General features: G+C 46.5%; 2 protein-coding genes across 8 annotated transcripts in view; one reads left to right on the forward strand and one right to left on the reverse strand.

Annotated features, from left to right (window-relative positions):
• The window catches only part of LOC140104207 (uncharacterized), a 540,921-nt gene that overhangs the window by 164,634 nt on the left and 349,138 nt on the right, over positions 1–27,149 (reverse strand). Inside the window, exons 7-8 of one of the 6 annotated variants that reach the window (XM_072127641.1) lie at positions 26,958–27,110; positions 24,322–24,637 (exon numbers count right to left, since the gene is read on the reverse strand). The exons of 3 other annotated variants lie outside the window; for them this stretch is intronic. In XM_072127641.1, coding sequence (XP_071983742.1) covers positions 27,105–27,110 — 6 coding nt within the window. In that variant the 3' untranslated portion in view covers positions 24,322–24,637; positions 26,958–27,104. Of the gene's footprint in view, positions 1–23,277; positions 24,121–24,321; positions 24,638–26,957; positions 27,111–27,149 lie in introns of those variants that run through there. 2 more of the 6 variants (XR_011850267.1, XR_011850268.1) reach the window with 2 other exon arrangements.
• Positions 1–27,149, forward strand: part of PDE4B (phosphodiesterase 4B) — a 302,693-nt gene that overhangs the window by 16,082 nt on the left and 259,462 nt on the right. The window lies entirely within an intron of this gene.

Consider the following 27,149-nt stretch of genomic DNA (forward strand, 5'->3'; position numbering starts at 1 on the left):
CCTAAATGCACTGAGTTGCCGCCATATGATTGGCTGGTTAGAAATTAAGTGTTAACGAGCAGTTTGACAGGTGTACCTAATAAAGTGGCCGGTGAGTGTATACAGCTTCAGCCCAACACCAGGAGCGGAGATGACAGACTAAGGGACACTAAAGGAGAACCCCCTCCAAAGGAGAGAGGCCCTCCCCATGCCCAGCCTCTCATACTCCAGAGAGCGCACCTTCACCAGGTCACCCAGAATGTTCCTAACCACCTCATCCACCGGGAGGATTTTACGCTGCGCCGACACTAAACACTGTGCGTTCCACGTGTGGTACCTGACCACTAGACTGACTAGGAATAACGTGCAGTGGTCCCGGCCAGCCAGGCCTCTGAATGCTCCATAGGCCCACTCCGCATAGGAGAGACCGCCAACCCGGGCCAATGGATGGAAGCGCCCACCCGGTTGTACACCTCTGTGTTAAAGGGGCACTGAAGCAGGAAGTGGTCCATGCTCTCCAGCAGACCACCGCACTCCTCCCGGGGACAACCCCTTTCCTCAGAGCTCCTACACTTCAGATTGTCCCCCACACACAGCTTTCCATGGAAGCAGCGCCAAGCCAAGTCCCAAAACTTCAAGGGGATCCTGATAGAATTCAATAAACTCAAACCCACCCCAAGATCCCGACTTGGGCAATCCCTGAGGGCCAGAGGCTTCTGGAAATGGGTCAACAGAACCCTCTTGTCAAGGACTTTCCTCGACATGGTCCTGATCTCCCACATTCCCAGACCCCACCGGCGAATCACCTTCAGAACCGGGGTAGCGTAAGCCGGAAGATGCCCATGCGGTGTGCGAAGATCCTTCACTTGCCCTCCTGTCTCCCATTCCTGGAAGAAAGGCCGAAACCATCCCCTGCAGGAGTATACCCACGGAGGAGCCCTCTCTTTCCAGAGGTTTGCTACATTGATCTTAAGAAAGGTATTCACTAGGAACACCACAGGGTTGACCATACACAACCCTCCTTGTCTCCTCGTGCGGTAAGTAACCTCCCTCTTGATTAGGTTCAGCCTATTCCCCCATAACAGCTGGAAGAACAGACTGTAGACCCGAGTCCAGAGGGGCTCTGGCAACATGCACACACTGCCCAGATAAATCAGCAACGGGAGCAGGTAGGTTTTGATCAGATTAACCCTTTCTCTGAGGGTCAAAGACCAACCCTTATATTCCAGAGCTGCACTCACTATTCTGCTGCTGGTGCAGTCACTGTACATACATGACATTACTTATCCAGTACTGATCCTGAGTTACATCCTGTATTATACTCCAGAGCTGCACTCACTATTCTGCTGCTGGTGCAGTCACTGTGTACATACATGACATTACTTATCCTGTACTGATCCTGAGTTACATCCTGTATTATACTGCAGAGCTGCACTCACTATTCTGCTGCTGGTGCAGTCACTGTACATACATGACATTACTTATCCTGTACTGATCCTGAGTTACATCCTGTATTATACCCCAGAGATGCACTCACTATTCTGCTGGTGCAGTCACTGTGTACATACATGACATTACTTATCCTGTACTGATCCTGAGTTACATCCTGTAAATCTTTTATTTTATATAAAAGTGAAAAACATAACAATAATAAACATAAATAAAGCCATAACTTCTGGCAAAAGAATTACAAAAGAACAAATATAAACGAAAATAAACTTACAAAACCTCCTGGCCCAGCTACACACACACCACACACTCAGCATGAAAACAAACAAAACCTTCACCCAGTCCCACCACCTAATTTTTTTTTTTTTTTATATCGAAATACACAGCAAAATACACATAAATAAATAAACAAGAAATAAACACAGAAATAACAATGAATATAACGGAAATAACATTAACATTAAATAACATAAAATATAACTAACTAAATCCCACGCCCATCACCCTCCCCCCCCAGACACTGGTCTAACGTCCAAAGTTCGCGTTATATAGTCCAGACCAGTGCCCAGGATCGTACAGTCCAAGTCCCGTCCACCCCCCTCCCAACCTAACACCCTAACACCAACACCCCAAAACCAACCAACCTTTATACACACAAGAACTATAACTACATATAACTATATACACACTGTACACAAGATACAAACACATTAAACAAATCAACATATATCAAAACCACATAAAGCCCGGGTTCGGCGCCTGCAAGCCCTACATCACTATAACCTCAGATACAAAACAAAAATCTACAGTGCAGCTTCAGCCCAACACCAGGATTGGAGACGACAGACTAAGGGACACTAAAGGAGAACCCCCTCCAAAGGAGAGAGGCCCTCCCCGTGCCCAGCCTCTCATACTCCAGAGAGCGCACCTTCACCAGGTCACCCAGAATGTTCCTAACCACCTCATCCACCGGGAGGATTTTACGCTGCGTCGACACTAAGCACCGTGCGTTCCACGTGTGGTACCTGACCACTAGGCTAACTAGAAATAACGTGCAGCGGTCCCGGCCACCCAGGCCTCTGAATGCTCCATAGGCCCACTCCGCATAGGAGAGACCGGCCAACCCGGGCCAGTGGATGGAAGCGCCCACCCGGTTGTACACCTCTGTGTTAAAGGGGCACTGAAGCAGGAAGTGGTCCATGCTCTCCAGCAGACCACCGCACTCCTCCCGGGGACAACCCCTTTCCTCAGAGCTCCTACACTTCAGATTGTCCCTCACACACAGCTTTCCATGGAAGCAGCGCCAAGTCACGTCCCAAAACTTCAAGGGAATCCTGATGGAATTCAGCAAACTCAAACCCACCCCAAGATCCCGACTTGGGCAATCCCTGAGGGCCAGAGGCTTCTGGAAATGGGTCAACAGAACCCTCTTGTCAAGGAGTTTCCTCGACATGGTCCTGATCTCCCACATTCCCAGACCCCACCGGCGAATCACCTTCAGAACCGGGGTAGCGTAAGCCGGAAGATGCCCATGCGGTGTACGGAGATCCTTCACTTGCCCTCCTATCTCCCATTCCTGGAAGAAAGGCCGAAACCATCCCCTGCAGGAGTATACCCACGGAGGAGCCCTCTCTTTCCAGAGGTTTGCTACATTGATCTTAAGAAAGGTATTCACTAGGAACACCACAGGGTTGACCATACACAACCCTCCTTGTCTCCTCGTGCGGTAAGTAACCTCCCTCTTGATTAGGTTCAGCCTATTCCCCCATAACAGCTGGAAGAACAGACTGTAGACCCGAGTCCAGAGGGGTTCTGGCAACATGCACACACTGCCCAGATATATCAGCAATGGGAGCAGGTAAGTTTTGATCAGATTAACCCTTTCTCTGAGGGTCAAAGACCAACCCTTCCACTGGTCCACCCTCTGAGCGGCGATCTTAAGCCTGCCGTCCCAGTTTTGCATGGGGTAATCCCCCTGGCCAAATTCGATGCCGAGAACTTTGGCAGAGTCTTGGGGCCCTGGAAGAGTGTCCGGGAGATCAAAGCCTGGATCCCCCTCTCCCAGCCAGAGACTCTCACACTTATCCCGGTTGATCTTGGACCCAGAAGCCTCTGAGTAGCGGTCAACCTCTGACATCACCCATTGCGCCTCCCCTCTCGAGGACACAAAAACACTGACGTCATCGGCGTACGCTACCACCCTTAGAGTGGCTTCCGGTGCTGCTCGGTCCATCCCGACTCCCACTAACGGCCCACGATCAACCCTCCTAAGGAATGGGTCAATCGCAAACACGTATAAAAGTGGGCTCAGAGGACAACCCTGGCGAACACCAGACCCAACCTCAAAAGAGCGGCCAATCCAACCGTTCACAAGCGGGAAACTCTCTGCCCCTGCGTACAAAACTTTCAGCCAATTGACAAACCCACCCGGCAGGCCATACCTCAGAAGGACAGACCAGAGGTACTCGTGGTTAACCCGATCAAACGCTTTTGCCTGATCCAAGGACAGCAAGTACCCCTTCCAGTTACCAGCCCTGCCCTGCTCCACTGCCTCCCGGACACACAGCACAGCACTAAATGTACTGCGGCCTGGAACAGAGCAGTGCTGGGTCCCCGAAAGGAGCCGGGGCGCAAACTGCACCAGCCGATTAAACAGCACCTTTGCCAAAACCTTTCTGTCCGTATTGAGAAGCGCTATGGGACGCCAGTTCTCAATACGAGATCGGTCCTTACCCTTTGACAGGATGATCAGGGCAGACCTCCTCATTGACTTCGGCAGAGCGCCCGAGGAAAGACACTCATTGAATACCTCAGTCAAGAGGGGAACCAAGGCGTCCTTAAAGGTCTTATAGAAACTCGGATGTAAAGCCATCCGGACCCGGCGATTTCTTGAGGGCGAGCCCTTCAATCGCCAGGCTGACTTCCTCTTCCCTAATCATCTCTGTCAAAACATCAAGAGAGGGGTCTACTCCTGGCTCAGGGACAGTTTCAGCCAGGAAAGCCGACATCACATCCCGATCTAGATCCTTCCTGCCCAAGAGGTGCGAGTAGAAGGATCTGACGACCTCCAGAATCCCTGATCTGGACCTTTTCAGGGATCCCGTACTGTCAACCAGTCCTGTGACAACTTTACCATTCACTGACATCTTGCAGTTTCTGTAAGGGTCGGGCGAGCGGTATTTCCCGTAATCCCTCTCAAAAACCAAAGATGCGAGTCTATCGTACTGACACCTCTTCAGCAAGGATTTCACTCTGGAGATGTCCTCACGACTACCTCCAGTCGAGACAAGGTGCTCGAGTTTCCTCCTCAGGCCCTGATACAGGCGGTACCTGTCAAGGCTCCTGAGGCTCGAAAGCTGGCGGAAGAATCTCGCCACCCTTTTCTTGAGCATCTCCCACCACTCTGACTTACTGCTACAAAGGCCCAGCAATGGTACCTGGCTCTGAAGAAAGTCCTCAAAGGATTGTCTTATCTCTGCTTCTTCCAGGAGAGACGAATTGAGCTTCCAGTAGCCTCTTCCCATCCGGGGGGTCTCTGTAACATTCAGAGAAAACAAAATTAAACAGTGGTCGGAGAACTCCACCTCAACAACGGACACTGCTGAAGAGATGGCTTCCTCCTTTAAATAAAACCTGTCTATTCTAGACCTACAGCTACCCCTATAATAGGTGAACCCCGCGTGGCCTGGGGTGTGCCGGATGTGGACATCCACCAGGCGAGCCTCACTAGCTATGCTATTAAGAGCGACGCTATCATAAGTCAGCTTGTCTCTGGAACCTCCCCTATCCTGGGACCTCGTGACAGCATTGAAGTCCCCTCCAAAGACCACCTGCCGACTTGTAAAAAGGTAGGGCTTGATCCTCATAAAGAGACACTTCCTGTCCCACTTGGACTGGGGACCATAGATGTTAATAAGACGAAGTTCTTGTCCCTTCATGAGGACATCCAGGATCAGGCACCTCCCCATTTCTAACTCAATAACTCGTCGGCATTCTACCGGTGCGGTAAAACGGACCGCCACTCCGCTATACGGCTCGGCCGCAAGAGACCAATAGGAAGGCCCGTGTCTCCATTCCCTCTTAGCTTTAAACACGGCCGCCAAATCTGGCAGCCTGGTCTCCTGCAAAAATAAAATGTCGGCTTCAACACGGCCGAGAAAATCAAAGGCCGCAAATCTAGCCGCATCAGACTTAATGCTGGCGACATTAATGGACGCCAGCGTCAACGGAGTGGGTGCCGCCATCATGAGTGATTGAGTTAGACGGCTTTTTTCTTACTACCTCCCTTCCCTCTACTGTCCTCTGAGGATGATCCCCTTTCTTTTTTACCATCAGAATTGGGGCAACTTCTCTTTAATGAAATTGAGGTGTCCATGTTATTACTGGCCCCCAAGGACCCACCCGGACCACCCTCTCCTTCGTCCTTGTCTCTTGACTCTGAGTCAGTCTCCCACTCTGAGGACCCAGCATCCCCAGAGGATAGAGACTCGGCGCCCCCTGCAGGCTGCTCCGCCGCCACCTCCAGAACCCCACCCTCAGCCTCTCTTCCCGAGGAGGCGATCTCATCGAGGGTGAGGAACCGGTTGGAAAGCTCAACCAGAGGGGAGGAAGTTTTCCCTTCCTTAGGTACCTTAGATAGGCCGCGTTTTTTCTTTTTCTGCTTGCGCTTATTTTCTAGCCAAATCCTGTTATCCTCATCCATACTCTCATAATGGGAGGACGTGGAGGACATGGCACCTTTCTCGCGCTCCATCCTCCTGACCTCCTCATCCAACTCATCATCCCTCAGGGCCTCAGTAGCATGACCAGCCTCTGAGGAAGGACCAAGGGTCACCCCAGCAACCTGAGGCTTCCCCAGTCCTCTCCCTTTTTGTCTGGCTTCAAGCCGCCTTAACTGAGAAGGTGACTTATTCTTACTTTTCTTCACAGGCCCCTCAGCTCCTCCACCTCTGCTGGTACCTTCCCCAGCAGAAGCAACCTCATGGCTCTCCTCCACTGGGGTCACAACCGCATTGGCAAAGGAGCGAGGACAACGGCTGAAAGGGTGACCGAGCTCACCACACAGGTTACACCTAATGTCCTTACAGGATGCAGCGAGATGACCTAGCCCACCACACAAAGCGCACTTCTGCACTTGGCAGCTGGCGCTAAAGTGGGTGGGGTCACCGCACCTGTGACAGACCTTTGGCTGCCCCTGGTAGAAAATCAGGATTCTGTCTCGCCCAAGAAAGGCTGAAGAAGGAATGTGGGCGACTGTGCCGCCTGAACACTTCAACTTCATCATGAAGGTCCAGGCTCCAGACCAAATGCCAAATTCATCGCGGTTTTTCTGCGGTACCTGTACAACCTCACCATAACGACTTAGCCAAGTCATGATGTCCATGCAAGAAAGTGACTCGTTACGGGTCAAAACGGTCACCTTCTTGACTGTGTTTTGGCGAGACACTGCTTGCACAGCAAAATCTCGCCATGCGTGTTCGTTCTTTGCCAGCTCATAATTCGACCAGAAGAGCTCTAAGCCCTCCGGCCGAACCGTAAGGATGTATCAGGGCAAAGATGTCTCTAGCCCTGAAGTTCATCCTCAGGAGGAGCTCCACCACCCTTGACCTGGGTGGGCATGCGTCACTGCCCCTCCAGCGAAGACGAACCACATTCCTACGGGCAGCTCCGGGCCCGGTTGTGTGTAAAGACCATACAGTCTCTCCCCCCCTTTTCTCTTGGAAGGCTGCCAGGCCATGCCTGTCTGTCCAGAAGGACAGATCAACCTCTCTCCCCTCTACAGTGATTGACTTTTCCCCTCTCCTGAGAGCCTCCAGAAGACGCCTTTGCAAAACGCTATTCCCAGAGCCAGGAGACAAGGAGCTAACCCCACTTGCCCCAGCGGTGACACTCGCATAGCTCCTTATGGGAGCGGCCACCACTGGGGGTGCAGATGGTCCAGCACTCACACCAGGATCCCCCTCAGCACCATTCACCACCCCAACATTCACCACACTATGTACAATACTGCCTCGCTTCCTTGCATCACTCACACCAGCTGGGCCAGGAGGACCTGGGGTTGCCTCGGCGTCACTGGGCACTGGGGGTAGAGCCACCTCCATAGCTGATACAGCCTGAGAAGAGGCAGCTCCAACCCCGATCTTACTTGTGCCCTCTGCCTCATTGGCATTAACCCCTTGTTGTCCAGCAGTTTTTATGATGTTTGAGCATCGCTGCTCGATTGGTGGTAGAGGCCTCTTGTCCTTACAGACTCCAGACAGTCTTTTTGCCCCTTTCATATCTTCAGAGTTTGATGCACCAATACAGAATAATACTTTTTCTGCGCCTTTCTCTGCAGGCTGCACGGGATGTTTGGGAGGCGCCGCACTACAAGCCCCAGCAGCCCCATCACACTGCCGCTGCTCACCGGAGCAAGCAACAGCGCTAAGGGCCACAGGAGCCACCGCCACTGCCCCTGGCACTGGGCCACCCCCCCCTCCCACTAGGGGGCAGCGCACAGTACCAGGACCTGCCGGATCGCCCTCACTGTCCGGCCTTTCGGCCGATGCCTTCCCTGCACCATCCTTGCTACTACAAACAAGGCTGGTGCTCTGCGCCATGATGGAACATGGCTTTGCACTCTCCCCGCACCCTGGCACCGAGTCCACTGCAGGATTCGTGCTGGGCTGGGCAACGGGGCCTACACGACAGGCTGGCACTGCTGCCCGCCCGGAGGGAACAGGGAGGGGACGAAACACCAGATTCACCTCCTGAGACGCCTTGGTCTTCTTGGGTCTCGTCTTCTTTCTCTTTAGGTCGTCATCTGGCATATCATCGCCGAAGGAAAAGTTCTGGAGGTGAACTGGGGACTCAAGCTGACGGATCTGAGCCATTAGCGCCCCCCCCTGGCCGCTGTCATCACTTTCCTCCTCCAGGTTGGCAGGGCCGCAGCCTGATGGTAATGGCGCTTGCTCCGCAGGCAGCCTGTCGTGCGAGGCCTGCTGGTGTTGGTGCAGGCCACCAGACGGACACGGCAGGTCTTCCTCTTCCTCCTCATCATCGCCATCATCCGCCTGGATCTCAAGCCCCTTCAGCTTTCTCAGCTGCTCCTGGCGCATGTCATCAAACCTCGCATCATTCTCCAATTTTTCACGAAACGGACCGCTGTGCTCACGGATAAGATGACGCTTCTCCTGCAGAGCGGTGACCTCGGCTTTTAGTCTGTCTATGGTGTTAAGAAGATCAGACTTTTTCTTTCTCTGCGTAGCCACCCCCGCTAGGGCCACGGTCTCCCTTATCTCCTCCTGGAGCCTCCTCAGCGCTTTTCCAGCTTCCTCGTACTCACGGAGGTGCTCAGCAATCCGGGAGCCATAGATGGAAGCAGACTCCCGGGCCTTAAGATCACCCCATGCTTTTTGCACACCCCCGTGAGCACCCAGCTTTTCAGCTGAACCACCCAGCTTTCCCGCACATACATCCAGCTTTCCAGGAGGAGCACTTAGGCTGATGTCACTTGCCTTGATCTTCTGTGTTCCGGAGACCTTGCAGCTTCCCTGGGTCTTGGGGGTGGCAGCCGAGGTCACATCGCTGCGTCCTTGGCTCCGGGCAGATCTTCTCACGCCATCAGTTTTGGCCGGTAACTTGTCTCTCCTGTTCCCCGCCCCTTTCCAGCTTGATTCATCCCAGAGAACCCACTCCCTCCCTGGGGAGGAGAGAGCAGGCCTGGGTGGATTGGGTTTGCTCCAGGTGGTGCAGGAGCTCAGCAGCACACAACCACACCCGTCAGTAGCTCACAGCAGAATGAGAATGCACGCACTATTCTGCTGCTGGTGCAGTCACTGTGTACATACATGACATTACTTATCCTGTACTGATCCTGAGTTACATCCTGTATTATACCCCAGAGCTGCACTCACTATTCTGCTGCTGGTGCAGTCACTGTGTACATACTGTATATGACATTACTTATCCTGTACTGATCCTGAGTTACATCCTGTATTATACCCCAGAGCTGCACTCACTATTCTGCTGCTGGTGCAGTCACTGTGTACATACATGACATTACTTATCCTGTACTGATCCTGAGTTACATCCTGTATTATACCCCAGAGCTGCACTCACTATTCTGCTGCTGGTGCAGTCACTGTGTACATACATGACATTACTTATCCTGTACTGATCCTGAGTTACATCCTGTATTATACTCCAGAGCTGCACTCACTATTCTGCTGCTGGTGCAGTCACTGTGTACATACATGACATTACTTATCCTGTACTGATCCTGAGTTACATCCTGTATTATACTCCAGAGCTGCACTCACTATTCTGCTGCTGGTGCAGTCACTGTGTACATACATGACATTACTTATCCTGTACTGATCCTGAGTTACATCCTGTATTATACCCCAGAGCTGCACTCACTATTCTGCTGCTGGTGCAGTCACTGTGTACATACATGACATTACTTATCCTGTACTGATCCTGAGTTACATCCTGTATTATACTCCAGAGCTGCACTCACTATTCTGCTGCTGGTGCAGTCACTGTGTACATACATGACATTACTTATCCTGTACTGATCCTGAGTTACATTCTGTATTATACTCAAGATCTGCACTCACTGGACGTTACTCTGTATAAATACTTTATTGTACATTTCCCTTACTAATCCTAAGGGATAATAATATTACAAATTCACAATATCAATATATTTCAAGTATAATAAATTTTTTATAATATAACGGCCATATATATTTTCTCCTTATGTACATTCTACTACACTGCACTGGGGATTTATGCAAAGTTTGTTAAACATTTAGGTACACCACATGAGTGTGATCTAAAGTATTGTGAAGTCTGTTTCATTTGGATATATATTGTTTTTTTGTAATGATAAATTGCACAATTTCACCTGCCTACAGCCACCAGTAGGTGGAGCTCTCTGCATTATGAATAAAGCAGCTCACGTTGAATGACATGGGAGCTGTGTATACCCATAAACGTTGGTGCCCCTTATATCCGGGGAAGGTAGATGCTGTAAAACCTAGTGGGAAGCTGGGGAAACTTTTAAGTGCTTGAATACAATTAATTCTATCTTTAGAAAATTATCTCTCATCCTATTCAGAGCTTTGCAGAATAAGAATAATGCGGTGTGTAAAATCTGTGCCATCCATTACCTACCGGTGCTGGTTATTTTATTCCACTTTCAGAAAGAAAAAAAAATGTAATTTTCTTTTCACTTCCAAATAATAAGCAATTATGTCGTCACTAGGTGTGAGCTGAGCGATTGTCTGCGACCTATATAAGAGGGGCTCCTTATACGGGGCCCCATAGCATCGCCAAGTGCTATCATCAGACCCGCATTAGCCTTGAGCTCGCTCCTTAGATCTGTATTCCTGAGTAAGAGACACATCTTTATTCCCGTTCCAAAAATTCTTCAAAAAAACTAAAATCTATGTCATTTTCAAAGCTACAGACCCAAATCCTTTCAGTACATGTAAAAGGGGCCGGCGAGGAAATGTACGGGCAGAATGAGGCTTTTACTCTGGGGCTGTACACAACAATTCTCTGCACATCCATTATTGTTAGTATTCATGTGATAATAGCGGCTTGAGGACGTACATTGTAATGGTTGGCGCAGAAGTGTGGCGGAAAAATGATGCAAGGACACACCTGGAAAACAACGGAGGTTATAAAAAGAAGGGGATTGTGTGTTTTGTGCTGTTTTTATAATGATTATAATGATATGGGAGCAGATAGTACTGCCTCCATGTCTCTCCATGTAAATGATGTAGATGCAGATAGTACTGCCTCCATGTCTCTCCATGTAAATGATGTAGATGCAGATAGTACTGCCTCCATGTCTCTCCATGTAAATGATGTAGATGCAGATAGTACTGCCTCCATGTCTCTCCATGTAAATGATGTAGATGCAGATAGTACTGCCTCCATGTCTCTCTATGTAAATGATGTAGATGCAGATAGTACTGTCTCCATGTATCTCCATGTAAATGATGTAGATGCAGATAGTACTGCCTCCATGTCTCTCCATGTAAATGATGTAGATGCAGATAGTACTGCCACCATGTCTCTCCATGTAAATGATGTAGATGCAGATAGTACTGTCTCCATGTCTCTCTATGTAAATGATGTAGATGCAGATAGTACTGCCTCCATGTCTCTCTATGTAAATGATGTAGATGCAGATAGTACTGTCTCCATGTATCTCCATGTAAATGATGTAGATGCAGATAGTACTGCCTCCATGTCTCTCCATGTAAATGATGTAGATGCAGATAGTACTGCCACCATGTCTCTCCATGTAAATGATGTAGATGCAGATAGTACTGTCTCCATGTCTCTCTATGTAAATGATGTAGATGCAGATAGTACTGCCTCCATGTCTCTCTATGTAAATGATGTAGATGCAGATAGTACTGTCTCCATGTCTCTCTATGTAAATGATGTAGATGCAGATAGTACTGCCACCATGTCTCTCCATGTAAATGATGTAGATGCAGATAGTACTGTCTCCATGTCTCTCTATGTAAATGATGTAGATGCAGATAGTACTGCCTCCATGTCTCTCTATATAAATGATGTAGATGCAGATAGTACTGTCTCCATGTCTCTCTATGTAAATGATGTAGATGCAGATAGTACTGCCACCATGTCTCTCCATGTAAATGATGTAGATGCAGATAGTACTGCCTCCATGTCTCTCTAGGTAAATGATGTAGATGCAGATAGTACTGCCTCCATGTCTCTCCATGTAAATGATGTAGATAGTACGGTCTCCATGTCTCTCTATGTAAATGATGTAGATAGTACGGTCTCCATGTCTCTCTATGTAAATGATGTAGATAGTACGGTCTCCATGTCTCTCCATGTAAATGATGTAGATGCAGATAGTACTGCCTCCATGTCTCTCTATGTAAATGATGTAGATGCAGATAGTACTGTCTCCATGTCTCTCCATGTAAATGATGTAGATGCAGATAGTACTGTCTCCATGTCTCTCTATGTAAATGATGTAGATGCAGATAGTACTGTCACCATGTCTCTCTATGTAAATGATGTAGATGCAGATAGTACTGTCTCCATGTCTCTCCATGTAAATTATGTAGATGCAGATAGTACTGTCTCCATGTCTCTCCATGTAAATGATGTAGATGCAGATAGTACTGTCTCCATGTCTCTCCATGTAAATGATGTAGATGCAGATAGTACTGTCTCCATGTCTCTCCATGTAAATGATGTAGATGCAGATAGTACTGTCTCCATGTCTCTCCATGTAAATGATGTAGATACAGATAGTACTGTCTCCATGTCTCTCTATGTAAATGATGTAGATACAGATAGTACTGCCTCCATGTCTCTCTATGTAAATGATGTAGATACAGATAGTACTGCCTCCATGTCTCTCCATGTAAATGATGTAGCTGCAGATAGTACTGCCTCCATGTCTTTCACTATAAATACATGAAGTACTGTCTTCATGTCTCTTTTTTTTTTATAAATAATATATAGGTACAGATAGTATTGTCTACATGTATCTAACTATAGGTACAGGTAGTGCTGTTTTTATATCTCTCTATAAATATTGTAGGTATAAATAGTACTGTCTACATGCCTCTCCATGTAAATGATGTAGATACAGATAGTACTGCCTCCCTGTCTCTCCATGTAAATGATGTAGATGCAGATAGTACTGTCTCCATGTTTCTCCATGTAAAGGATGTAGATGCAGATAGTACTGCCTCCATGTCTCTCCATGTAAATGATGTAGATGCAGATAGTACTGTCTCCATGTCTCTCCATGTAAATGATGTAGATGCAGATAGTACTGCCTCCATGTCTCTCCATGTAAATGATGTAGATGCAGATAGTACTGCCTCCATGTCTCTCCATGTAAATGATGTAGATGCAGATAGTACTGTCTCCATGTCTCTCCATGTAAATGATGTAGATGCAGATAGAGAGACATGGAGGCAGTACTATGTAAATGATGTAGATGCAGATAGTACTGTCTCCATGTCTATCCATGTAAATTATGTAGATGCAGATAGTACTGCCTCCATGTCTCTCCATGTATATGATGTAGATGCAGATAGTACTGTCTCCATGTCTCTCCATGTAAATGATGTAGATACAGATAGTACTGTCTCCATGTCTCTCCATGTATATGATGTAGATGCAGATAGTACTGTCTCCATGTCTCTCCATGTAAATGATGTAGATGCAGATAGTACTGCCATAGTACTGATAGTACTGTATGTAAGTAATACTGGCACAGATAGTACTGTCTACATGTCTCTCCATGTAAATGATGTAGCTGCAGATAGTATTGTCTCCATGTCTTTCACTATAAATACATGAAGTATTGACTTCATGTCTCTTTTTTTTATAAATAATATATAGGTACAGATAGTATTGTCTACATGTATCTAACTATAGGTACAGGTAGTGCTGTTTTTATATCTCTCTATAAATGGTGTAGGTATAAATAGTACTGTCTACCTGCCTCTCTCTTTAAATAATTTAGCCACAGATAGTACTGAACCAACATGGGGAGAGAAAAAAAGAACTGGACGGCACATCACACATCATACAATGATCTATTGCTGCTCGGCTACATTTATAAAAAGGACTCAAAGTTCTTCGTTACATTTTGATCAAATTGTATAAGCCACCAACCACTAACCGACCTCGTTGTAGAGGGTCCCTACACTATTGTGCGAGGGATCGTATGGCATCCACCACCGCTGCAACACAACAAGACTTAAATGCTCACCATGTGTCAACAGGTCTTGAGTACTCACTAGTACATGATACTGTCTACTAGTCTTTCTCTATAAAAACAATAAGCACAGATAGTGCTGTCTATACGTCTTTCTCTACAAACAATGCTGGTATAAATAGTACTGTCTACATGACTCTTACTATCAATTATGGAGGTGCAGATAGTGCTGCTTTCTTTCCCAGTATTCTGCAGCATGAATAAAGTGTAAGATGATGCCCACTTCCGGAGCAGCGCAGGGGGCGCCAGATTCATGAAGACCGGGCTCCATCTTTGATGAATCTGCCGCACTCTGCACAATACACTCACTGCACATAGTACAGACTGCACTGGTTCTGATAGATGTGGGCCAAGTATGTAATGTAAACGCAAATGTTAACAGCAATGTAATGTACTGCACATCTCCTCTTCTCAGCTGTTGTGTTTGAGAACGCAATGTAAGTGCCAAGTGTGAATGCAGTCTGAGTTTCTTGTCTTGGTTGGACCACCTTTAGCTTAAATGTCAGTCTTATGGGAATGTTTCTGGCAGTTTTGCACATTAGGAGGCTGGAATCTTTGCCTATTCTCTGCGGCATGGCTCTGGCACAGTCACATTTGTGATCATATTCTCTATTGGATTTAGTTCTGGACTTTGACTGGGGCAATGCACACATAAATATGCTTTAATTGAAGCCATTATCCTGCTGGAAGCGATACGCTCCTGTCCAAAGTCTTTTGCAGAATTGAACAGGTTTTTATCCAGAATTGCCCTGTATTTAGCTCCATTCATCTTCTCATCACTCCGAGTCCCATGTGAAGCTTTGCCTCCCTCCTACATGATGCTTCATGGTGAGGATGTGTGATCAGGGGGATGAGCAGTGTTGGCTTTCATCTGTGCATCGATACCCTCCCTCCACCCGCCGGGAATACTAAGAGGAACCATTAGCTATCCATACATGTAACGCTATAACTCGTCCTATGAGAGGAGAATAGTCTGGAATAAATTATAATCCTCCACAGGTGTTGCTACAATTAAGACTTTTCCTCTGCAGCGCAATGAGGTTCCTCCATTCAAGTGATTTGCATGAAAGGAAAAAACTGCAATTTGCTCCAAAAATAAATAACAAATTAGTCATGAGCGTCCCCTCCGTGCTGATGAGCGAGGAAGAACACGTGTTATTCCAGGCTCATGTTTGCATGTAAAATAAGAGGTTAATGATATGACAGTCATGACCTAAAAATAATATTGATGCAATAGTGGAACCCTTGCACCTCAATGTATATATTATGTGTGCGCTGTATAGCAGTATTATTTACATATTACACGGTGAGATGGGGTTATCCTTCTAGACTTGGGTCCCAGATTTCCATAATAAGGACTCAAATGTCAGATTATAGTATAATACCCATGTATTATCGTCACTCCTGGGTCCCCTTTCACACCCCTCCATGTGTGGACTCCACTGATGATGTCCTCATGTGCTACGGGACCACGAGGCTCAGCAAGTTATTATGGCAAATCTCTTCCTTGTGTTTCCATTATTGTAAGATGAGGCGTCTAATTCTGTCTCAGGAGACTAAATAAGAAGAAAAATGGTTGATGTGTTTGCTTGGTTGCCCAAGTTACCTTCCTGTCCACACATGTCTTATGTTTTTTCACTTGGAGACTTCAGCAAATGAACCGTAAATGTGATATTCATTATTGGGGGTATTTTTAGACATTTGTCAAGACAACTTGTCAACAATGAAAATGCTTTCCACTTTGCAGGTAGTGTTATATAATAGGAAGAACTGAGAAGATTCTACATTGTGTCCTATCTGCAGGCAGCATGTTATAGAGCAGGAGGAGCTGTACAGATTGCACACAGTGGGGCACATTGGGGCAGATTTACTTACCCGGTCCGTTCGCGATCCAGCGGCGCGTTCTCTGCACTGGATTCGGGTCCGGCCGGGATTCACCAAAGCAGTTCCTCCGACGTCCATCCAGGATGAAGGTGAGTTAAATTTTCGCGACACAATTTTTTAAAAAAATGCGGCAGTTTTTCCGAATACGTCAGGTTTTCGTTCGGCCACACCCCCGATTTCCGTTGCGTGCATACCGGCGCCGATGCGCCAAATTCCGATCGCGTGCGCCAAAAACCCGGGGCAATTCAGGTACAATCGGCGCAAATCGGAAATATTCGGGTAACACATCGGGAAAACGCGAATCGGGCCCTTAGTAAATGGCCCCCATTTACTTAAATGCCCTGCGCGTTTCCCAAAAGTGCATTGTCTGACCGGAATGCACATCTGCCGCGACTCACTAAGATTGTGCGCCCGATGTCCTGTGTCGCTTCCACGCTCAGGTCCACCGGATTTCAACTTCTTCTTCCTGGTGCATGTAAGTGCTTGATCTTGCGACTTAATTTGAAAGTTAAATTCCACGATCAGTCCGAATCAGTTGGATCGTCCGACGACCCGCCCACCGATTTCTGTCACATGAAAGCAGCGCAGCTGTGCCACAGTCCGATAGCGTGCAACACAATCCCCAGTTAAATACCTATCCCAGCTGCGCAGATCCAGAAAATTACGAAAATCCGACGAAAGTGCGATCAGCGGGACCCTTAGTAAATAAGCCCCAGTGTCCTATCTGCCGGCAGCATGTTATAGAGCAGAAGTAGCTGAGCCGATTGTACAGTGTCCTATCAGCAAGCAGCATGTTATAGAGCAGCAGGAGCTGAGCAGAGTGTACAGTCACCAGCCATTTTATTAGGTACACCTGTCCAACTGCTCGTTAACACTTAATTTCTAATCAGCCAATCACATGGCGGCAACTCAGTGCATTTAGGCATGTAGACATGGTCAAGACAATCTCCTGCAGTTCAAACTGAGCATCAGTATGGGGAAGAAAGGTGATTTGTGGCCTGTGAACGTGGCATGGTTGTTGGTGCCAGAAGGGCTGGTCTGAGGATTTCAGAAACTGCTGATCTACTGGGATTTTCACACACAACCATCTCTAGGGTTTACAGAGAATGGTCCGAAAAAGAAAAAACATCCAGTGAGCGGCAGTTCTGTGGGCGGAAATGCCTTGTTGATGCCAGAGGTCAGAGGAGAATGAGCAGACTGTTTCGAGCTGATAGAAAGGCAACAGTGACTCAAATCGCCACCCGTTACAACCAAGGTAGGCAGAAGAGCATCTCTGAACGCACAGTACGTCCAACTTTGAGGCAGATGGGCTACAGCAGCAGAAGACCACACCGGGTGCCACTCCTTTCAGCTAAGAACAGGAAACTGAGGCTACAATTTGCACAAGCTTATCGAAATTGGACAGTAGAAGATTGGAAAAACGTTGCCTGGTCTGATGAGTCTCGATTTCTGCTGCGACATTCGGATGGTAGGGTCAGAATTTGGTACAACAACATGAAAGCACGGATCCATCCTGCCTTGTATCAGCGGGTCAGGCTGGTGGTGGTGGTGTCATGGATCCATCCTGCCTTGTATCAGCGGGTCAGGCTGGTGGTGGTGGTGTCATGGATCCATCCTGCCTTGTATCAGCGGCTCAGGCTGGTGGTGGTGTCATGGATCCATCCTGCCTTGTATCAGCGGGTCAGGCTGGTGGTGGTGGTGTCATGGATCCATCCTGCCTTGTATCAGCGGGTCAGGCTGGTGGTGGTGGTGTCATGGATCCATCCTGCCTTGTATCAGCGGGTCAGGCTGGTGGTGGTGGTGTCATGGATCCATCCTGCCTTGTATCAGCGGGTCAGGCTGGTGGTGGTGGTGTCATGGATCCATCCTGCCTTGTATCAGCGGCTCAGGCTGGTGGTGGTGGTGTCATGGATCCATCCTGCCTTGTATCAGCGGCTCAGGCTGGTGGTGGTGGTGTCATGGTGTCTTTGGGCCCCTTGGTACAACGCCACAGCCTACCTGAGTATTGTTGCTGCCCATGTCCATCCCTTTATGAGCACAATGTACCGTGTAACATCTGATGGCTACTTTCAGCAGGATAATGCGCCATGTCATAAAGCTGGAATCATCTCAGACTGGTTTCTTGAACATGACAATGAGGTCACTGGACACAAATGGCCTCCACAGTCACCAGATCTCAATCCAATAGAGCATCTTTGGGATGTGGTGGAACGGGAGATTCGCATCATGGACGACAAATCTGCGGCAACTGTGTGATGCCATCATGTCAATATGGACCCAAATCTCTGAGGAGCTTCCAGCACCTTGTTGTATCTATGCCACGAAGAATTGAGGCAGTTCTGAAGGCAAAAGGGGGTCCAACCCGTTACTAGCATGGTGGACCTAATAAAGTGGACGGTGAGTGTACATAGTGTCCTATCTGGAGGCAGCATGTTATACAGCAGGAGGAGCTGAGCAGATTGTACATAGTGTCCTATCTACAGGCAGCATGTTATAGAGCAGGAGGAGCTGAGCGGATTGTACATAGTGTCCTATCTGCAGGCAGCATGTTATAGAGCAGGAGGAGCTGAGCAGATTGTACACAGTGTCCTATCTACAGGCAGCATGTTATAGAGCAGGAGGAGCTGAGCAGATTGTACATATTGTCCTATCTGCAGGCAGCATGTTATAGAGCAGGAGGAGCCAAGCAGTTTGTACATAGTGGGGCACATTTACTTACCTAGTCCTGCGTGATACCCGCTGTGCGTTCTCAGTCGAGAATGAACCTTGGCACGATTCACAGAGATCGTACGCCCGATATCCTGCATCTGTCGCTTCCCCGCTCAAGTCCGCCGGTGAAGGTGAACTCCTCTACCTGGTGCATTTAAGTGCATTGGTTGTGAAACAATTAACAGGCAGCATGTTATAGAGCAGGAGGAGCTGAGCAGATTGTACATAATATCACTTCTGCAAGCAGTATGATATAGTCCCTTTCCTAAATTAAAAGGGCATCATCCCACTTTAGGGCAGGGTTTCACAAAACCTGCCCCACTTTCAGACATGCCGAATTCAGGATGGCTGCATCTGGCTGTCACTTAGCTAATACCTATGCTTGCTGTGCTACTATCAAAGCAGGTGGCTGCACTTGAGAGAGTTCACTCTATTCAATTTATACTGCGGATACAGATACTGCCCTCTTGTGGTGGCTCATGGCTATTACATATTTATCATTTATTAAGACAAACACAGCGCACCTATTACACACACACCGTTTCCCCAGCAATGTTGGCCGCTGGGTCCTATTTTCAGGGGAGGCCTTATATTTCTAAGCTTGAAATAAATTGCACTAGGACTTATTTCCAGGGAAACGGGTTATTTACAAAAATCGATGTCTAGTATATAAAGTGAACCTCTAGGAGGATCAGAGCCCATTTTGACTTTTGCCATAGAGCCCTGCAGTCTAAAGCTCCTATGGAAGTAAGTGAATGATCCTAATATACAGGACACTAATGGGTTAATCAGTACAATAGTGAGACATTAGAACATATTTTTCAGTCTGTGTACTTGGTGTCTTACGTAAAGACATTATATAGCAGCAAAATTCTGGTCTGTACCTTCAAAGGGCCTTCCATCATTAGGAGCTGTCCTGACGAGCCGGCATCCTGCGCTTCTGCTGGAGATCATTATATATCACACTCTTCCCAGGTTATTTAATGGGCTGCCAAGGCTTAGCTCGAGCTCTCTGGGCCCAGCAGGGGAGCAGGTTCTGCTTCCCTTTCATGGAATATATCAATGTATGAGCTTAGACCATCCCGAGCCTCATAACTCGTCTCTCGCAGAGAGTTCTTAATGCCTTTTTACGCAGATAATTTGCACATTAGTAGCAGAGATCAGAGAATCGCTTTGGCACCGTTTGGAATTTGTCAGATCTCACCTATCTCTAGGGTCTCATCTTTTAGGCTAAAAATGCAAAATGTTCAAGATGATACAGAAATAAATTATATCCAACAGGGGATTCCAATGTGTCTAATCCATAAGAGGATTCGGAAAACCTCAGCTCTTACAGTAGAGCCCCGGCATGGAGGAAATAAGGGGATTGTTCACCATATATAGTGCTATTATTAGCTATTAATAGTATTATTTGTTTCCTCTGAGTAGAGAGGATGAGCAGAATCCACAGAATCGGGCAATGGGTTAATGGGCCTAAACAGGTTCTCAAAATTAAAGAGGACCTCTCTCCACGTTCTGCAGCTCCAACTCTTCGCATAAAATCAGGGGTGCACAATATGAGGGGAAGGTGACTTTTTAGACATTTTGAGCTTTTTTGGGACATTTTGAAAAAGCTAATTCCAGACAGAAAGTAAACCCACGCAAACACAGAGAGAACATACTAACTCTTTGCAGATGATGAACTGAGACTTGAACCCAGGTCCCCAGCGCTGCCAGGCTGTAATGCTAACCGCTAAGCCACCATTAATACTCCAGACCCTGATAAATCTAACATTTATCACCTTTTCTGCTTCAGGTCTTGGTATTATCATTTGTGAATGGATTGTTCCCTTGTGTCTGGTTTTACTTGTTTCCTTTTACCCCAGACCTGTGAGAACTTTGCTCGCGCTGTGATCCCTGAGAAGCTTTTGAGCCCCTTTGTCCCCTGCATTGTCAGCTCTAGTATGTCTCATGCCTTTAGCGTAGGATGTGATTAGGAAGGCGATGAGAGCGCCGCTCTACCATTTAAGCTTAAGAGGCTCGTATGCTTTATGGTTATTTGCAAAAAGAAAGAAAATAATGTGAACCTCTAATTAATACAAACACTAAATGAAGGTTTTCTTTATGTTCTCTTAAATCCCTGCTGCTCTGTGGCTACACCTGCGGCTGTAAGAACTACATGCTATAGAAACACATCCAGACACTATAGGAGGCTGAATGGAACTAGGATCAACTTTGAAGTGTATGTTTATGTTGCATCTCTAGAGCGCCATCTGCAGGTGATTCCTAGTATCACACATTGTCTCATGTTATTACTGTATGGCCAATACAACACAAAACATCCCAAGCCTGAGAAAGATTTGTAGTCAGTAAATTTAGCCCCCGCCATGCACATTGTTATTCCCCCTTCAGTGTTATAAAGTTTTGGTTAATGCTTTTGTGATTGACATTTATCATTGTAATCACACCTCTCAACAGTCCCTGTTTAAAGGGACACCGTCACCAGATTCTAACCAACAAAACTTCTAGACGCCTCAAGTAAAGTATGACATATAATTTCTGGAGCACCTTTTTTATATGTGAAATCTCCATCAAAGTCATGTCACAATGAGCAGAAGAGAGTCATTTTTTTGCCAGAGAAAAGTCTGTAGGCTATAGGGGAGAGTTTTGAGGCTGTAGGGGGAAAGTCACTCCATCTCTGGTTCCATATCTATGCTGCTGGTGCCATATCAAAGATAAGAATGTCATCTTTCAGATTGCCTAAGGCTTGTGGGTCTGTGAGCTACAGAACTGGAGAGATAGGAAATTAAAGGGGTTGGCCACTTTTTGTCTTATTTTTTGTAGGTATAAGCGTGTGTGTAAGTGTGAGAGGCAGAAAATACGTTAGGTTACCTTCATACTTCTATTAATAGTTCTACAACACTTTCTTAAAATGTAAAGTAAAGCCCATGGTTCAGAAATGCCTTTCCTTATCTGTTGCCATTCCTGGAGGGAGATAGAGGGTCATATGATCCAAAATGTGCATGAGCAATCTCCCTTACAAGACCTTAACATTGCATTCATGAAAATATTTTTTTTTTAAAAACAACATGAAGTAGCTAACCCCTTCTAATTACATGGTTGGCAATGAGATCGGCAGATGGAGATCCAGTTCCCATGAGTTCTTTAACTGCTTGCATCTTTGGTCCTGTGGCTTTGGAAAATGATAGATGAGATATCTTTAATATGACACAAGAACCATGTTTCTAGGTACTATAGAACCGAAAAAAAGGGTGACATTTCTCCTACAGGCTCTAAACTTGACTCAATTTTCACATGACTTTGGAAAAGATCATTTTTTATAGGTAAACGGTTGAGATTTCACAATAAGGGAGGAAGGAGGCCATGGATAACAAATATAAGAAGATCCCACAGTCCCAGTGCCTGAGTCTATGAGTTATGTCCCTGGTTTATCAGGATGGAGTGTGATGGGAGATTCCCTTTGACGTTATCTGGAAGAGGCAGCGCAGAGAACAGGGTGCCGTGTGAGCCAGTCGCCAGCGCTTTACACATTGTATCATTGTACAATGATACAAAAGATTTACACTGACAACATTGTATCACAGTGTCACCTCCTTAATGTTGCCCTTTGAAAAGATAGAACATGATATCTCCAAAGCTGTGTTGGGTGTACTCACTGTTCCGCCAGTACAAGAGTAACACATTACAGCAGGGAATAAGTATTTCAGATGTGCTGTAAAGGGCGACGCTTTGTTCTATACTGGTAACAGTGTATTTATTAATAGAATGGCTTCTGACAAGCGCCGGATTTGTGTTGCTCTAATTAAAGGTAAGGTGAGAGCGATGTGTTCCCCTGTCACACAGGTCACTGGACAGGATGTGCCTTTTGTTTGTCTATGTATTACAGACTCTGCACATGAGACGGCGCTGTCATTATATTAATCCCCAGAGGATTAATTGCTCTGAACTTCCTTCCAGAAACGTGAGATTCTCTTCATTTAAAAAATAAGGTAACCTTCCCCCCAGAGATGAGAGGTGAAACATCTCTGCCAATTACTACAGGACTAAACCAAGAGATTAGCACCAGATAATGAAAAGACACTTGTCCATATATTCTTTTGTACGAACCCACTCCATCTATAACTAAGCAAAACTTTAAAGAACACATGAGTGATATCCGGTCCACATAAACTAGGTTACACCATTTGAAATTAAAAACTTCTTTTAATAATCAATATCATTAAAAACATCAATGTAACAGTATGACAGCAGTATAATGTCCTCGGGATTCAACTATTGCATCCACACAGCACAAAACAGCAGTTTAAGCACTAAGGGTCAGGCATCTTAGTGTGTATAAATTGGTAGGAAAATCCTAGAAAGTGCCTGTGCCAAATGGGTTAATAATGATCCAACCTAACATAGAATTGTATACTAGTAAAGTGCTAAGTGCTATTCTAACAAAAAAAAGGGGGAAATTGATGGTAGGATCGGCTTACCCATGCTGTATGTAAAGGGGACGCCAGTACCCCGACGCGCGTTTCGCGTTTCCGCTTCCTCAGGGGGCCTGTGTATGTCTGTGTGTGGTCTCTTGGTATTTAAGTGTTGTAGCGTGTCACGTGGGGAGCAGAGGAAAACGCCCACATCCCGGCCGGGAACAGACATGGCAAAAAGTCACGCCCACGACCGCGTCATCGCGGGAGTGGCCCATGTCACGTCATGTAAACCGCCCAGGTGCTGACGTCACCTCTGTCTCGCCTCTGCCTCCCTGATCCCGGCCCCCCAGCGTAAGACGGAGAACACAACCCCGGCTCTGGGAACATGTTACCCAGAGACCGGGGTGCCCCTCCGCCACACGGAGTATCCAGGCATCCAGGGAGAGCAGTTTTTGGACATGCCACAAGGTCAAGATTGAAGACTGATGTCTGGTATAGGAAATGACTGGAAGACATTGGGTACAGAGGGTGTCGTGGTGTATATGATGTCAAAAAGCCGTGAGAGTGAAAGAATAGAAGATAAGAAATCTAGGTGTGTGAGTTAATGGGTAATTGATGGCTATGGAGTGTAATGGTGTGTTGAGATATATGTGTGGAAAAGTGATAATGTGGAATTGAAATAAAATTGATGTGAGAGTGCAGAATTGGATGCTTGAGGTGTATTATACAATATTATGGTGAATTGCAATATTATGGTGATTGGAATTGATGTATAAGCCCCCGTGTTCAGGTTGGATTTTGAATCTAATTTTAATCTAAATTAAAATTTAAAATTTAATTGTGTGTTATAGTGATGTGAATGTGAGTGCATGGTGGTGACGCCTCCCCCCCACCCCCCTAAATGACCCTGCGTGCATAATGGAAAAACCACACCAAACCCATCATGTGCCCACCCTCGTGTGTGTGGACTAATCCCACCCTGTGCCCCCCGCGTCTCCCCTATCCCCACACAGACTGTCGCACTTCAGTCCCCCTCCCACCACTCACCACAAACCCCCCCCCCACCACCACTCACCACAAAACACCCCCACCCCCCCCACCCCCAGTTGCCAATTGTCAATGTGATTCAGTCCATTGAACTCGAACAGCGTCCAGACGTATGTGCAGTCCTCTCAGTGTCCTATACCCATGGACCCGATAGGGATCCTACTTCTGTGTTTTGGTGTATATCTCCATCTCTTGTGTCGTTTTTTCTTTTTGTTGTTTCTTCTTTATCTTGTCTTCTTTTTAGATCTTCTTTTTCTTCCTCATTTTTATTATCTTTTTTTTGGGCGTCAAGCATTTTCATCATGTCAAATTCCATCTTAGGGACCACCAAACAGCACATCACAGGAAGGTATGTTAAGCATCGTGTTTGTATAATCTACAATAAATCGTTACATGAAAAGAAAAAATATTTTTTAGTCATTCTGTTTTCAGAACAAACAAGATAAAAACAGGTGGGGGGAAGAGGGACAAGGAATAAAAGGAGGGAAGATATGGGAACAAAAGAACGATATAAATTTCTAAAGCCACAATAAATATGAAGTAGACGATGTGGTTGAAACAGGGCAATTCCAGGAGAAGCATTATTGCAACGCTTTACAAGAATGGAGAGAAGCTTAATGCTTCGTTAAGGCCTTTTGGAACCTTCGTGTCTAGTAGTACAATCCATTTGCACTCCCTCTGTGCCAATAGTTTCTTTATATTACCACCTCTGATGCCTAGATGAAGTCTTTCGATTCCACGGACCTTAAAGGTCCTAGGATCACAATTGTGGTGTGTCCTAAAATGTCTGGGGATTGTTTTCAGTTGGCTCAATTCCAAAGGTGTCCTTACTTGTTGGGCCTTCATTATGTCCCTTACGTGTTCCCTTGTCCGGACCCGTAATTCTCTGATTGTCATCCCTATGTACACTAGAGAGCAGCCACAGGTTGCATAGTATATGACGTTGGTACTGCTACAGGAAATATATTCCCTTATTTTAAATGTCCTACTTCCATCAGAGGAGTCAAAATCTTGCGTCCTCAAGATGTTTTGGCAGGCTATACAGTCCCCACACGGAAAACATCCCAACTTCCTACTTCCTTCCCCAAATGGTCTCACAATTTTAGGTGTATAGTGACTACTGACCAGAAGATCTTTTAAATTTTTGCTGCGTCTGGCAGTTAGTGATGGTCTCTCTTGTAGAACATCTTTCAATGTGTCATCTGTCTGTAGAATGGGCCAATATTTCATTAAGATTGTTCTCATTTCAGGCCATTTGTCGTTATAAGTCGCGATGAACCTGACACAGTTATCTTCAGTTGTTCTTTTTTTATTATTATGAGAGGAGCCGGTGGTCAACAAATCGGTTCTTGATTGTTTTCTGGCCCTATCAAAGCCTCTTTTTATGCTTCTGTTGCTGTACCCCCTATCTCGAAATCTCCCTCTCAGGTCCTCGCATTGGTGTCTAAAATTTGTTTCTGAAGAACATAGGCGACGAGCGCGTAGAAACTGGCCTATAGGTATAGCCCTGATGGTAGACGGGGGATGCGCCGAGGAGGCGTGTAATAACGAGTTTACAGAGGTGGATTTTCTGTACATGTCAGTATGCAGTAGGCCCTGCGGTCCCACTACAATTTGGATATCCAGAAAGTCAATCATGCTTCGACTGTACTTGTACGTGAGCTTTATATTAAATTTATTTCGGTTCAGTTGTTGCATGAACCGCATCAATTCCTCCTCCGTTCCTTGCCATATGAATAGAACGTCATCGATATAACGCAGCCAGCACTGCACCTGGTGGGCGAGCTGCACCCCGTCGTCGCCAAAAACCCCCCTCTCCCATAATCCAAGGAAGAGGTTGGCATACGACGGGGCGCAGGCCGCCCCCATGGCAGTGCCGCGCTGCTGCAAGTAAAACACGTCCTTGAAAACAAAGAAATTGTGTGTCAGGGCGAAGGATAACAACTCCAAAATTAGATTTGCCAAAGGTCGATCCATAGAGCTTGAGTTTAAAAAATGTTGTACGGCGTTTAGCCCATCTCGATGTTCGATACATGTATACAAAGACTCTACATCTGCTGTGACCAGCCACATGTCTGAGTCCAGAAAGATCCCATTGATCCTTGCCAGGACGTCCATTGTGTCCCGCACATAAGAGGGGAGACATTCCACTAATGGCTTCAAGTGGAAGTCTATAAATTTACAGCAGGGGTCACATATGCCTCCCAAGCCGGAGACAATGGGGCGCCCTGGTGGATCAATGGGATCTTTGTGTATTTTAGGGAGCAAGTATAAGGTAGGCACTTTTGGTTCTTCAACTTTCAAGCCGTTGAATACCTTCTTAGGGATCACCCCCTGTTCCAGTGCTGTGTCCAAGATGGAGATCAATTGCCGATTGAAGGTATGTATCGGATTGTATGACAATTTGGAGTATGTTTGTTTATCTCTCAATTGCCTATTTACCTCCTTTTCATATTTTACTTTTGGCCAGATCACTACGTTCCCCCCCTTGTCTGCCGCCTTGAATACCACATCATCCCAGGTTTGCAGTTCCTCCAGTGCTTTTCGTTCTACCCTGGATAAGTTGTTGTGGGTGATTTTGTTTGGTATTTGTTTAAATTCTTCAGTCACAAGTCGGGTGAAGATTTCGACCGATGAGCAGACAGACAAGGGGGGGAAGTACGTAGACCTGGGTAATATGGATTTTGGGAACATACCTTGCATTGCTCCCGTTTGTTCCTGTAGCAGATCTTCAAGAGCCTGAAGTGCATCTTGCTCACTTTGCTCACTGAATTGGGGTGTCCCCTCATTTCTATTGTAAATTTTCTTTAAGAGTATCTTACGGGAAAACAAATGCAAATCCTTTAGTGCTGAAAAAAAATTAAAACCATTAGTGGGGGAAAATGTAA

The sequence above is a fragment of the Engystomops pustulosus genome, chromosome 10 (genome assembly GCF_040894005.1).
Source record: "Engystomops pustulosus chromosome 10, aEngPut4.maternal, whole genome shotgun sequence".
Lineage (NCBI taxonomy): Eukaryota > Metazoa > Chordata > Amphibia > Anura > Leptodactylidae > Engystomops > Engystomops pustulosus.